The following is a 15,473-nucleotide window of genomic DNA, read 5'->3' as shown; positions in this document are numbered from 1 at the left end:
AATGGAAAGACTGTCTTCTCCCAGATGTGCAGAAACGCTAGTGGAAAGGCCGTGGAAACTATCAAACGGCAGGTTTTTGATGTCAGGACGGTGGGCAACAACTCTTCAGCAAATTCTCCCTGGCTCCATTTGAACTCCTTTTGCAAGGCTAAGGATGAACACTGAAACTGTACCTTCCCTTCTAATTAATGGGGGGAGACAAACACTTGCTATAAAGATAGGAAGCCACAGAAAAGAGAAGTGAGGTTGGGGCATCTCCGTGGCTCGGTAGGTTAAGCGTCTGACTCTTGATCGTGATCTCGCGGTTCATGGGTCAAGCCCCACATCAGGCTCTGTGTTGACAGCACGGAGCCTGCTTGGGATATTCTCTCTCTCTTTCTCTCAAAACAAATAAACAAAAGACATTCACCACTCTATGGGTTTCTAAGGAAGGATAACAGCTGCTGCCTGACAATATAGCAGCAGGACCCAGAAGAGGGCAGAGGGAACATGAGGGTCTGGAGGCTCACTCTCCCTGGGGCACCTCATGAGGCCCACCCAGTGGGTGGGACAAGCAGCAGGATTCATTTTCGAGCAAGTGCAGCACAGTTCAGCACACAGTGAGAATGGCTAGGCCTCAGCCGCTTTCAAAAAATGTTGAGTGATTTTTATCTTTTTCAGAAGCTATGGTGCTGTTTTACACAAGCCAAGCCCATTACTACTGGACTGGACCATTACCTCCCGTAACAAAACCACCTTATACACGCTACACCCAGGCTGCCTGCTCGGTGACGCTAGGCATCTTCAATTCAATTCATTACCTTTGGGAACCTTTCTTTGTAGACATGGTTCATCATAATTATTTCATGGTCACAGCAGGCGGGAGAACGTCCAGGGCTGCAAGCAAAGCAAATTACCCTTTTAAACTTGCCTCAGCATGAAATGAAAATAAGCTTTTTATTTATAAACAATTGGTTGGATCAAAAGTACTACACAACCTTCGTAAGAGAAGTATATTCGGTGATAAACTACAAAATCGATCATTAGTACATACATACCCGCACATGGTGACACCCTGGAGAGGATTTCAGAAAGGAAGCCTAAGAAATGGAATGCCACATAATAATTATAGCTACAATATAAAACTAGTTCAGAAACGTTCTTAAATTGAGCTTATATTCTGTATGTAGGATGCATTTGTGTAGTTCTGGAAAGCAATTAATGAAGTACAATATCAAACAAGATAGGATCATGAACAGCGACATCTAGGACATATCGATCAGAATAATTTCACACTTTTATGGTACACCTGCGCTCTTCCACGTACCACTGAAGAGGTCTAAGAGTCTTCCATGGCACAGGTGTCGCCAATGAAATCCATTTTCTGGCCTGGCAAATATCTATTTGGGATGCTGAGGTAAGCACTTCGTTACAATATGAAAGCGAGGCATAGAACTGTTGGGCGCTTTTGTTATTTCAATAGCAGGTTCGTGCTTCTTCCTTGTGGCATACAGCTGTGCAACATCAGTGTGAGCATTTACACTCCAGGGAGAATACAGCCTGCACTAGCTACCCAAGGAACTCCCCTCATAAAACCATAAAATGGGCACCCATGTGGTAAAATACAATGTCTCTAAATGAAGACATAAAATTGGTCTTTTAATTCTCTAACTCAAAATAATAAGTCATTCCCAAATTATTCAGTGTGGCTACATTCACTATCAGTTTATGATACTAAATAAAAAAAAAAGGACCAAGACGGGGTGCCTGGCTGGCTTGGTCAATAGAGCATGGGACTCTTGGTCTTAGGGTCCTGAGTTTGAGCCCCATGTTGAATGTAGAGTTTACTTAAAAAAAAAAAAATACAAAGGGGAAAACCCTCCTCAGAAAACTTTGATGATCAACAGAACACTCGACAAACTACTTTTATAATAAAATCTTAAACAGGAAAGTATGCTGACTCTACAGCATCAAAACGTCCTACTGTGGAGACAGACTGCCTTGATCATCCCGTGGCTGCTGGGCCTGCAGAAGCCTTCAGCCATCAGTCCCCTCAAAGATGGCCTCACTGCAGTCACCCCACCCACGCCGGGGTGCCCCACCCAGGGACTGAGGAAGGGATAAAAAAAAAGTAAGGGCCACATGGCCCAGAGGCACAGCTCTGACGGGTCAGTCCATCCCCAGAGCCTCCTGTGGAGTCAGCTCTGTGGCGGCTTCATTTGCCTCTGCCCCATTTTGCTTGCTTGTCTTCTTGCTAGAAGTATAAAATCCTGATCACTCCCTAATAAACAGCCTAAACACAAATCTGTTTTAACATCTGCTTCCTAAAAAACAAAACTGTAAGAGCATCAACCTCAAAATTCAAGGGACACAAACTCCTAACAATTTATTCATAATCCTGGAGAAAGTAAAACTCGTTATGGGAAGAAAGAATGAAAAATACGGAGTAAACTTTTAAAATGCGGGATCTGAGTGAAAATCCTTCTATTTTTGTTGTCCTTCCTTTTTAGCCAAGCTTAACTCTCTTAAAAGAAGAGCATGAAAGACTCCTAGACCACCATTAGCTTATTTTAGAATTTCCAATGGCAAGGTTTTATAGAAGGTCTCTTGGGTCAATCATGATAACTGCTACTATAGCAATTACCAAATTGAGAGAAATTAAAAGAAAAACAGTAAGATGCCTTTCAGTGGTAATTAACAATATCATGTAGAAATGTGAAAAATCACTTTCGATTTAGGGGATTTCAGCAATCAATTAACAAAGAAATGAATGAAGGACCCCAAAGCTTCCCTTGAAATGGTTAAAACAGATAATCCTATTGTGACACTTTTCAACCAGGTCCACACACCTCAGACTTCGGGAACGGGGGCGCATGGGCGTGTTCCTGCATCTGTTTTCCGTGGCAATGCTTTCAGTGGTACAAAAATGTTTCGAGAGGAAGTGCAATTCATCTGGCGTTGGTTGGTATGGTAACTGATGCAGCTTCTCCTGGGAGGAAGAGGAGGACTACAAGAAACCACAGAGAGGTTAGGGGACCACCTCAGAAAGGCAGACTTCAAGTGAATGTGCTACGAACAAAGCAGTGAACCTAGGAGACATCACCATCTCATACTGTTGCCTTTTCATGTTAGAACTACAATCATCAGTGTCTAAATGTGTACCCTTGCTGCTTTCTCGGAGAGGTCAAATGCCTTCCATATTTCATCCCAATTGTCTTTAAGACCATCTCCCAGAAGACAGTATCCTCTCTTGTAGAAAAGTCAGGCTCTGAAAATGGGCAGGATCATTCAAAACCAGTATAAGAAAGTGACAACCGGAGAATCTGGGAGCATGAAATGACAGATTAGTTCTCAGCTGAGTACGGTACCCTCGCCCCTACCACCACTCACAATCAAACACTGTGACTTTCAGGTGAGTAACATAAAATGAATTTTAGAATGTGTGATCACAAGTAAAGTAAGGAGAGACCTTCCTTTACAAAGCATGTTGCCCTCTGACGCCTTGCGTAAAAAGGGGAAGAAATGAAGAATGTACTTTTCTCACTAATGTCATTGTTTTAAAAATTGGATTTTCCCTTCTTTTCTTCTTTGGCTAACACTCTTTTTTTAAGCAGCTTCAGTAGTGGTGAGTTTTTTAATCCCCTGCATACAGACTTGCTTTTTGAAGAGTATCTCCCAATAGTTAGGGGAAGGTAATGTAGACAAAGTGAATAGCTAAATAACACTGCTTTTAGTCAATCCAAGAATTTTAACTCTAAGCAAACAGACTTTTCTTTTTGTTTTTTCCTGGGAAGTAACCTCTACAAGCACTTCTCACAAAAAATGGAGAAGTTTCTGAGCCACAGAATCATGATTAGAATAAGCGTATTTGTAAAGGTAACACTCATTTGAAATCTCATTGCTAGCCGGTTTTTTTTTTTTTTTAAACCTGCCATTAGGTTAATACACTTCATAAACACTGAAGCATCACAAAGAAGCAACCCTAGAAATTAATGACTAAAGCTTGAAAATACCCTCGTACCTTGAAATTATAAAACACCTTATAAGTACATACTGAGACAAAGAGGAATTCTTATAATGTAATGAGATTGTTTTATAAGCCATAAAAATAAGAATGCTACTAGAAAGAGTTAGGAGATAAATCAAATCTCCACTCAGAAAGTATAGGCACAGTGTTAAACACTTTTCAGGAGGAATAAACAAATAAAACACAAACCAAGTCAATTCAAGCAATCAGAAAGAGAATTATAAAATCACGGCAAGCAGGAGAGACATACTAGTGATAAAAGTGAAGATAAGGAAATTAGCAAATAAAAAAAACCAGAATTAACAATCTATACATAGGTCTGAGAGGTAAATCAACCTCCATAAATCTGTATCGAAGATTTCAAATCCCTAAAACCCTGAAGGTTATTCGTAAGTTTACAGGTAATCCTTTTGGTGGCATGGTACCAACTGAACTGATTGGGAAGCTATTGAAAATATGTATTTAAGCCACTTAGCCTGACTGCTGATTCAGGCTGCTGCAGAAATATTAATATATTTGATTATGCGCTGCTGGCCCAGTTGCTGTGGGGCTGTTGTGTACAGTCCAGGGATCATGCTACCTTTCTAAAACATGAAAATTAACTCCAAAACACACTGGACTACAGAGTTTCACCCCAAGTATCTAGGGCCTGTACCTGCATGGAAACTACACAAAGCAACTTCAGGAGAGTTAGTTCCATCCGTGGAGGTAGGGAGGAGAAAGGGATTGGATGGGAAAGGTTTTTCTTTGTATCTTTAACATTTAGTAAACAAAATAACAATTGATTTTAAAAACACCTGCAGCAAATGTAACAAACTGCTACATTCTACTAAAATTTTGTGGTTCTACCAAACAGGCAGCACAGGAGAGAACTCTATGTGCCCTGGGTTTACTGAATACGGCAAAATGAATGATACAGTGGGTGACAAAGCGTTATAACCTTGACACTATTGAAGAAGCGAGGAGGCAAGGAACATGTCTGGGAAGAAAGTCTCTTTCCTCTCAATTGGAACAGCAAGGTGCAAATGGGACAAGGGTAACACGAAATCCAAGTGACACAGGATAGGTTTATGGCAGTGGAGACAACTGTAGGCTAGCAAAATGGCCCCAGGGTTCCAAAGGTACCAAATAGAGCCCAAAAGGGGAGTTGATACTGGACAACCGAGAAGGCCAAAGACAGGTGTCAGCAGAGATCAGGGACCCACTCAGTGGAGAGCTTCCCATCAGTGAGAGCTGCAGAGACACGGGCACTGCCCTCAAGACGGCACACTTAATTGAGTAAACCCCTCTAGGGATCTAAACAACCCAGGGGCACCACTTTGAGGACAGCTTCAATAATTCGCTTGGGGGTTTCCCAATAAACTGTATCTGATTACTTTATCTTTCTAGCATATTCTCTAAATGTGGTATCGTAGCAGGATTCTTGCATAGAGAGTTGTGACACCAAGGTTTTTCTTTCCTGGAAGCAACTTTATTCCAGCCGGCACGACTCAGTTGGGTTCGTACCCAAAGAACTGAGCCCCAAACAACAAGGGGCATAGGTTTTTTTTTTTTTTAATCTATTATTTACTTCTTTGCCTTCCATATATGGTAACACACAAACGTGGTCTGATTAAAGTGATCTCATGTTACAAGGTCATAACGGAAGGATGTTGTCACATACACAAATAGCAAGGTTGCCTTTTGAGATTTTTTTTTGGTCTTTCTTTAGGGAGGGGACCCTACCTGAGTATCGGTGGCCTGGTCACCCAACTAGTTTGTGTATGACTTCTAACAGTGTCCTAAATCAAATCTACTTTCAAAGAGTAAAGAGTTACACTGAAGAGCTGAGGAAGACCCCCCTTTAATGTTCTGAATAATGATATCTTTCAGTCTCTCCAGATATCCGTTTTGCAAAAGACACACAAGCATGTGTCATTTTTAACTTGTTATTTATTAAAAGTCATACCATTTTACAGTCATACCTCATATATTTATAGGTGTTTATATTCTTATTTTCATTCTTTCTCTTCCATAGAAAGTAATCTATCTGTTAAATATAGAAGGGAATGTCTTCCAACTGCTGTGGTTCCACAGTACTTATTTTAAAATTAAAAATTATGATCTGAATATTATCTCGGAAAAGTTCCACCAATTAATTTTAAGGGCAAAATTTGAAGTTAAAAGAACTTGCTATACTAAATATTCTCTGGAAGGACTGATCAACTTCTATGACCAAATCTTTTCCATTTCAGAAGATAGCATTCTTAACAGTAGCCAATTTGACAGTTGCCATAATACCCAAAGGATAAAGATTTGATGTGTACATTTCAGCTTAAGTAGTTCTGGAATTCAGCTGTTTAACACAATTATCTGTCCAACTAAAGCTATGAATTCAAAGTGTTTGTAAATTTGTGTTCTATCTTTTTTTCAAAAACAATAACTAAAATGAATTTCTAATTGGCTAAATGACGAACAGTTAACCCAGAAAGTGAAAACCTGAGAGAAACTCAGATCAGATTTAGAAGAGAAGAGGGGCAGCTGGCTGGCTCAGTCAGGAGAGCACGCAACTCTTGATCCTAGGGTCGTGAGTTCCAGCCTCACATTGGGTACAGAGATTACTTTAAAAATAAAGTAACATACCTATTTAAAAAAAGAAAGGAAGAAAGAAAAGAAAATGTAACTACTAAGCAGTTTTGCACAATTCTGCCCCAAAATTTAAAGGTCAAGAAACTCCAGAAATTGAGGGCAATGAGAAGGAGTTTTTCAAATCTTCACTCATTATTTTTATCAACAATAGGGAGAAGAGATAATTGAACTTCTGTAGGTGTGCAAAACCTACATATCACAGATTTAACAGTTCCTTACGTTTTTTGGCAAAAAGTAATTTTGAAAGCTAAAATTTTATCTTGAAGGAAAAAGTCGGAATACAAGGTCAACAATTCTATGTACCACCTTCTTTAATAAACATGTGGTAAGAGAAAAAGAGGTCTTACCTCTGGTTGGAAGCTACTGGTCAGAAACAGAAAGTGTGCATGTGTGAAAGTGTGACTATACACTATCTCAGGTGGCTTCTGCTTTAGAGGACATATGAAAGTCAAAGGCGGTGATAATTCCATTATGACAGATGGCCAGGTCACGTTCATTAATGAAAAGGTTTATTTTAAGAAATATCATGTAAATTGCTTCAAAAGAGCCATGAACCCGGAGTCTAGACCATTTACTTTGTACTCTTACTAATAAACAAGGAGGTTGGGAAAAGCCCCCCGCTCCCCGTTATTCTTTGTGTCTCATGTTTCTGACCCATAAAATGAACAGTACAATAGCAACTATATGTCAGGGTCTGTTGCTGGGATTAAACAAGGGTTATAATGCATTCTAAGTAGTTAGACTAATGCACAGTACATAGTAAGTGCTTATAAAACAACTATTTATTTGTACCAAACAAGGTCCAATTTTATGTTAACTCCCCTCTTTTTAAAGAGATTTGCTTTTTAAAAATGGTGTATGATTTATGAGAGTTTGAAAGATGAAAGATCTTGCACTCTCTCTCCTATTTTTCTTCCAAGAATCAAATTAGTGTATTCAAACTACAATAAAACTTGACTGAAGGACAAAGCAAGGTCATAGAGCTAAAATGAAGAACTTGGAGACAAGACTTCCCAAAAAGTCTGTAGAAGAACAATACTTAAAATTCAGAAAATTACTTTTCCCCCCCCCTTTTAGGGCTATTAGTCTTAGCATTCATTTTCACACTAGAGTTTCCAGGTTTTTAACCTCTAAAATAACCAATAACCAGGAGCACCTGGGTGGCTCAGCCGGTTGAGCATCTGACTTGATTTCATCAGCTCAGGTCATGATCTCATGGTTCATGGGACTGAGCGCTACATTGGGCTCTGTGCTCACAGGGCGGAGCCTGCTTGGGATTCTCTCTCTCCCTCTCTCTCTCTCTCTCTCTCTGCCCCTCCAATGCTCTTGGGTTCTATTTCTCTCAAGATGAATAACATAAACCTTAAAAAAAAACTGATGGTTGCAGACAGATGTCAAGGGTGACCTTACTGTTCTTTAGTGACAGTTTTATCTACTGAATCCACTTACAAATTTGAAGCCTATTTTCCTGATACAAGCATTTTTTGTCACTGAAACTACTTAGGACTGTCAGGACATTTCACCAAAATTATCTAAATGGAAAATAAACTCACATACCACAGCAAAATGGAATAAAGGATAGGAAAATAAGTTACCTCTCCTCAAAAAATTACAAAGAAGATGGTAAAAAGAATCCCACAGATTCTAACAAGGCAGTGTTAAAGGTGCTCCAGAAAACTCATATTATACTGCACCTGGAGCTCTGGACACACATAAGGCAGCGGTGATACCAAGTTAGTTTATAAACTTAACTGTAGTGTCTTTTCAATGCAAGTACTAGTAAGTGGCTGAATCTACATGCTTGGCACAGTGTCGGGCTCTGTGAGAAGCCAACACCACCACCACGACAAAACAACAGATAAACAACTACACAATAAACCACTGATTTTGACAAAATGAAGGTGGAAATGTATCAGAAGGAAATCTAAAGTCATCAAGTCCACATTCTGGCTGGTCCAAGGGCATTCACACCACTCTATTAGGTATTCATTGAATACGCGGACAACATACCTGATCATTCTAAATGACCACCAGCCTCTGAGGCTCGTCAAAGACAGATCTCCCACAACACCACTAATTTAAACTGAGAAAGCATCTATCTAACTTACTGAATCGTTTCCATTAATTGCTAAGTCTTAAAATGTTACAGTTTGGGGCAAGAGTATCCTTCTTCCTCTATTCTATTTTCATGGTTTCATTTTGTCTCCTTGCCCTAACTTACTATTAAATTCTTTTAATCTCCCCTTAAAAAAAATATCTTACCTAGATGGTACAAATTTAAGGCTTGCCATTTTTTTCTTTGAAGGAGAAAAACAAAGAAACAAAACAATAAAAACAAACAAACAAAAACATCTTGGCGTCCAAGGCACACAAGAAAAAAAGACCCAGGCCATCAAAGTGTAATGGCATTTTCAGTACTGACATCGCTGGTGTGGAACCAAAGCAATAAAACCAGATTGCATTTCCACCCCCAAACTACACCAACTGGTATTAAAACAAAAGCTCCCAATCTCCTCCAAACTTGTGATCCTGGGACTGACTTAACTCAATTTATGCACCATAGTTTAAAAGCTTGTAACAAAGAGTATTACTTTTTTTATTTGTCAGCTCATCGTGTGAGGAGTAACCCATTCAGAATGGCAGACATGCAGAATTTATCTTCTCCTGCCACCAGGAAACACTCATAGGAAACATCTCCCGTGTAAGACAGTAACAGAGCCGTGTGGCTGTGAGGGGCATGAGAAAAGTGAGGCACTTACAGAGACTGTGGAGCTGGGCGTGTTTGTCCCATAGCCAGAGGAAGGGAGGGAAGCCAAGGACCAGCGGCGTCCATCAGTCCTAGTGAGAAAGGGAAATTAGCTTTGGCCAACACTAGAGTACCGTTACACGGGAACCCCAGGGAAACAGTATTTTCAGTCAAACAAATGACACAAATACAGTCAGTGAGGATGAGGAAATGTTCAGCAAGGGCCGGGATAAACAAACATTATACAGCAGGTTGACTTTTATTTAAACTGAATCAATACACCCAAACAAGGAGAGAGTGAATGGGTTGATCCATATTATTGATCTCTCACTAACGCACTTTGACAAAATGAATACCAGGGATAATTACAATGGTCAGACTCAGCAGACTCAAATGAATAAAAACAGAAAGGGAGGAGGAAAAATACTCGTAGCTGTAAAGTGACAACTGAGGCCATGGATCTTTGAAATTTGTACGTGAATTCCAGCAAAGTACAAGAGCCTATGGGGACCTCAATTACAGCCTAAAGACACTCTACTTATTTTTAAGGGGACTATCCTACTCATCACATCCAGGGAAGGGATTGGTGGCCCTGTGGGCTGGTTCAAGCCTTAAGTAGCAAATAGCTTTCACACTAAAAAAGGGGCTGACCCTGTATTCAGAATCTCTTAAGAGTTAATGCCTTCTGGCATGACCTGGCTTCATAACGTATTGTAACGAAAGCCGTGTGCACAGGTTTTGAGTATGTAGCCCTATTCTGGCCAGTGACAGCAGGGACAGAATGAAACTTCTCCACTAGCGACAGAACCTAACACATAGAGTAGAACTGTGGTCCTGTCACAGAGGCAAAAACGGTCAGGAGTCCTTGAAGAGAGTGACTTTTCTCTCCAAATGGTCATAGAGTAGCTTCTAGGGTGGATTCTGGTCATGATTAAGGGTTATTACAAGGGTCTCAGATGAGTTAATGAAGCAGGAGAGACAATACTATTGCAAAGGAATACCAGAAAGCAAACTTGCTGAAATCTCTGGCTTTCTGTAATCATTATTATTTATTCTGAGTAAGACTGTGACTTCAAAACCATATACCACTATGAAAACAAACACATGCACATTTGCCAAGGGAAAAACATACATTATAAAGAGGCATATTGCATTCTTTAGATGGAGTATCATGTAGACTTTCTGTAATGCATGATTATATCAATTTACCAGATGAGATATAAGAGTGACCAAATTCACCACAGACACAGTTGACAGTAAGTTGAAGTCAGGGGATTCAACAGCACTAGACTTGAATTTGAGAAATGTCACAGTTAGATGTGTATGTAAAAAAAACTGACATCTGAGACTAAATTACATTGAAGGGAAAATATAATCACAGGATGTTGCTTCCAATAAATGTAAATGGTCCACAAAGACAAAAATGGAGAGATTCAAGTGGACAAATCAAAGAAATACTACAATGTTAAAATTTTAGTAAAATTTACCTGTCATTTCTGTGACCATGATTGGAGTACAAATGAATCAAGTATGTTTTTTTAAAAAAAGAAGCGAAATAAAAGTGTTTGTAAATATATCAGACACAAGGAACGGGAACAATTAAGTCAAACATTCTTTCAAAATAGTTTTGAACAATTAAAATGTTAAAGGTTAGAAAAGAAAATAATTATAACATGCTACTCAAGATCTCTAGGGATTAAATGGACACAGGTGAGTCCTATTTTATTTGGCTACTTATTGAAGACTTAAAAACCCATGCTATACTTTATATTTTAAACACTTCCAATTTTTAAAAGTAAAAAAGGATATAACTTTTAAAAGAATTATTCAGTCCCTTTAATAGCAATTATCAGAAACTAGTCTCTGGAAAGAGCGAGGGATACAATTTCCCCCACCATGACTGTGTTTTATGATTCATTAACTCTCTTTTCCCTCAGGTATCAATGAGCATATTTCACATGAATGAACGATTCCAAGAAAGGGCATGTTCTCATTAGTTTTGAAACATAATTTACATTTGCTTACTCTGGAAAATACACAACTAAAAGATGTTTAAACAAGACTGTGCTTACTACTCTGTGCAGCCATGGACCAGAAATAATTTATGTCTCATGAAGTTCCGCAAGTTCTCTGGGTCTATTTACTCAAATGGAGCACAAAAGACTGTTGCATTTTCATTTCCATGACAACCGCACATCAGCTGTTACTATATGTTACATACAGTAGTTAAGAGAGGGCATGCCCTCTTTTTTCAAGAAAGCTATCACACACATTGAATTTGGATCCTGCTAACAATGTTGTCTTTTCTTTGCAGTAGCTACCAATAAAATGTTGTCGGAAGACAGACTACATTCTTGCTAAAGCAACAAGGCTTTTTTTAAGAGTGATTTTTTTGTGTGTGTGGGTGAAAATCTCTCAACGTTAAACTAAGTGAAAAAGAAGTGAAAAACATTGGATGGGAAGACAGGATACAAAAAAATTGGCAGAAAAGAACCCCAGCATTTCACCACGACTCACAAAAATTCAGATTAATATAATGTACAATAAGGAAAGAATGAAAAGTCCCGGGCTCAACCCCACTATTCTAATTGTATGAAGAAGAGGAAGGTTTACTTATTTAATTGCTGTAAGTCACCTGGAGTGACACACTTGACGTTCTGGTTGATGCTGGAACAAGATGAACTATGACAGCACTCAACAAGTGTTTACGACCTGAACTCAGCAGGTGAGTTTGTTCTAGTAATTTGCTTGTGGAAATTTACCTTGAGCTTTACCCCGGTAAGTAACAACGAGGCAACTAGGAAACCATGAGACATATATTCAGGACTCAGTATTTCAACCTAAGTAAAAGCAGTTGAAAATGCGTGAAGTCCCACAATTTCCAGGAAAGGCAGAACAATGTTACTCCCTCCATCTTATCATCTTGTCAATTCTGGAATCGAGTGGAGTGTAAATCAGCATCACAGTTACTAGCAAAGTAAGAATATGTTTCCTTGCTCCAAACAAACTTATTATACTACGATGCTCATTTTCAGCCTTTTAGCTCAGTGGTTAAAGAAAAAAAATCAGCACGAGAATTTTACCTTTTATATATGTCTTAGACAATGTAAAAAGCAAGTGAGTGCCATCATATTTTTCAGCCTGAAATTAAACTATTACATTACAGGGGATATCTACTGGTGGGTTATTATTACATATGTAAGTAATATAAGAACATTAATAAGGCTGATCTTTATCCCTTCACTCAAGAATAATTTTTAAAAAAAGGGCAATCTCTTCTCTGCTGAACTAAATATACAAAACAATAAAATGTGAGACTCTCAAAAATGGTATTGTTTCTTAAAGGCTCAAAAATGCACACCAAACGGAAGGGAATGGAGATCCACGAATGGTGCTTCCATGTTTCCTTAATAAAAATCAACTTTAAAATGGAAGAGAGAGACACCAGAGGCTAAATAAAAATACACCAATTTGAGTTTTAATAGCAAATGTAGGGTTCTGTTTACTTGAATACAAGTTTAAAAAGATGATCACTCATATCCTAATCGATATTAATACTTTCTGAAGAGTGTGGAGAGAGTTCCACCTAGAGACTCATGCAAAGTGAACGAGAGGGCTCCTGTGATATTCTTCTGCAATAGTTTATGGCTTATTGGTCAAAAACTAGCATGCCTGGGGGGTTGTGTATTTTGTTAAATAGCATAGACACCAAATCGATCTGTCCTCCAGTCACCCACTTAATTATCAGATTCTCTTCATTTTTATAAATAAGGCAGGATGAAGAGACCATGATGTCTGCCATGTTTAAATGCACGCTGTAATGAATTTTGCATTTTTCTTACTATTTAACATGACTGAAATGCATTCTTTTAAGAAATGTGTTTTAACCATGGTGGGTTCTTGTTTATTAATTTTTGTAAATTTTTTTTTCCACTTAGAGGAGTAGCATTATCATGAATTAAAATTCACTGGGCAAACACAGGCTTTGGGGGACCTGTTAATTTTCACATTTTTCTTTTTAGTGCTTAAAGCAATTTCCTAAAAGAAGAAAAGCTGGACCAGGGCAAAAAGTCAGGGTGGGGGTCTCAAGTTGCTTAGAGAGTATGTTTTATTACTCTCGGGTCCTGCCCACAGAGGAGGCCTGGGACCTTACACACACAGGCAGTCACCACACAGAGGGGCATGTGTAACATTTACACAGGAATCATTATTATGGAGAATTGTGAAAATACTGCCAACAGATCCTTTTCTCTGGATTTAGTAATGTTTATGTGCTGACAAATGGCAGTGAGGACACTCCAGGTTTGGCCGGTTAGTAACGTGTTAAAACAAGTCATTTTTTTCTTGAACCTACATATGTGTCTTTATTAAGTGCTAAATTCGTCTACTTCATGGTATAGTTAGGTCTCTGATAAAAATGAGCAAATATGCAGGACATTCAGACCATAAACTGAATTTGTCCTGAATATTCAGAGACCCAGCTAAAGGGGCATTTTGTTTTCTGTGTGTTTTTCTAGAAGGTCCAGAACCAAAAAGGTTTGAGGTTACGTCATATGCCCATGAGCCTCTCAACAACAAGACTTTTTTGCAACTCAGTAACCCGGAAATAACATGTATTCTTTAAGACTTGGTGCCAAATTCTAACTAAGAAAGGAAGAGAAAACATAAAACATCCTATAGTTCATAGGGAGATCACCAAATTGGTGGCTTCATGCTCTCCAGTAAAGAAGCATCTTAGAGTTTATACACTGTGACCCCCCAAAAAGGTCATTAAAAAACAAAGTATTTCAACAACAAAAATAGTTGCACTAAGACATGTAGATCGACCAAGCCCTTATAATGTAAGCTTAAATAATTCAGTAATAATCTGTTGAACATGAAGCATGCACAGGGCATTGCACTAGTGATGAGAGAATAAAATGGAAACAGTCATTTACTGCGTTCCCTGGGAGTCTACCATCTAGCGAAGGACCAAGAGAGGTCCATATGGTCCAGTGGTCTGAAGCTATCTGTGGTCAGGGAGCTTCAGAGAAGGCCATAGATGATGGGTGGGATCTCGCAGGCAGAAGGCAGGGGTGCAGGAGGGAGCAGAGGGGAATGAGGAAGAGCCGCCTTCGAAAGATGGAGTCCTCTACACAACACTGAACTATTCAGCTCAAAGGAAGTCCTTACCTCCGTGCAAATGAGAAATGGGCTGAGGCACTGGGAGAGAAATTTCTTGGACTATCTTGAGGGCTATTTCCTGTAAAGAGAAAGAGGGGGGAAAATCACAACATGATTCTCATCTGACATCCAGATTCATCTTATTTTTAGTAATGTGTTTCTGTACATTTTTGTCAAACATCCATCTCCAAAAATGTTTTCGTTTTGCTGGCAGCAGAGTGGGGTGTGTGTTTGTGTGCACGTGCGGGGGCAGGTGGGCGAATGGGCTTGGGTTCTAGCACAGCGTTCCAAGTGTGCAAGGTTCATAAATAAGCACACTCACATATCACCAAGCAGCAGTCTTCCGTAGATAGGCTAATAACCTCCATATTTCAGTCGTACAGAATGACGTATATACGAACGTCTTGGTTCTTAGCCTTGCAGATGTTAACACTAAACAGAAGATGGATGTGGAAGTATATGCTTCAACTTGTGTGTGGGGGTGGGGTGGGGCTCTCGACTGTAGAGAAAGCAGCCTTAGTATTTTTTTTGATTAACAAAAACCAAGTACATGTCTGAGTTATGGAACATAAATTCCAGGGTACATATTTTAAAGGTGGAAATGTCAGAACTGATCATAAAATACTGGGAAGAACCCAGGACTTTGGACCCATTTCCCAAATGACCCAGCTCAGTGCACGGAGGGGGGGGGTGTTGGTGGTAGAATTCTCGCCTGCCAAATGATGCAGCTCGGTCTCAGCATGGCCCAAGTGGCCCAGCAGGATTAGCCCTGATCAATATATATTTCTTTCCAACAGTCCCCCTGTTTCTAAGCATCTGGGCTGGGAGTGTCCAGGCAAGCTTTAAAAGCCACTGCCACACACAGGCTGACAGGGGGTGTTCTCAAACCCTTCCGAGGTGGGGGAGCACAGCCTGCTCACTGTAAGAAGA

At 39.5% G+C, this 15,473-nt stretch overlaps 1 protein-coding gene across 3 annotated transcripts in view; it reads right to left on the bottom strand.

Annotated features, from left to right (window-relative positions):
* The window catches only part of MAST4 (microtubule associated serine/threonine kinase family member 4), a 169,784-nt gene that overhangs the window by 69,399 nt on the left and 84,912 nt on the right, over positions 1–15,473 (bottom strand). For 2 of the 3 annotated variants that reach the window (XM_029942360.1, XM_029942362.1), the window contains exons 3-6: positions 14,553–14,622; positions 9,394–9,472; positions 2,829–2,986; positions 801–876 (exon numbers count right to left, since the gene is read on the bottom strand). In XM_029942360.1, coding sequence (XP_029798220.1) covers positions 801–876; positions 2,829–2,986; positions 9,394–9,472; positions 14,553–14,622 — 383 coding nt within the window. Of the gene's footprint in view, positions 1–800; positions 877–2,828; positions 2,987–9,393; positions 9,473–10,867; positions 10,877–14,552; positions 14,623–15,473 lie in introns of all 3 variants that reach the window. The other variant, XM_029942361.1, reaches the window with a different exon arrangement.

This window comes from Suricata suricatta, chromosome 6 (genome assembly GCF_006229205.1).
Source record: "Suricata suricatta isolate VVHF042 chromosome 6, meerkat_22Aug2017_6uvM2_HiC, whole genome shotgun sequence".
NCBI lineage: Eukaryota > Metazoa > Chordata > Mammalia > Carnivora > Herpestidae > Suricata > Suricata suricatta.
This window is presented reverse-complemented; position numbering and strand designations above follow the sequence as displayed.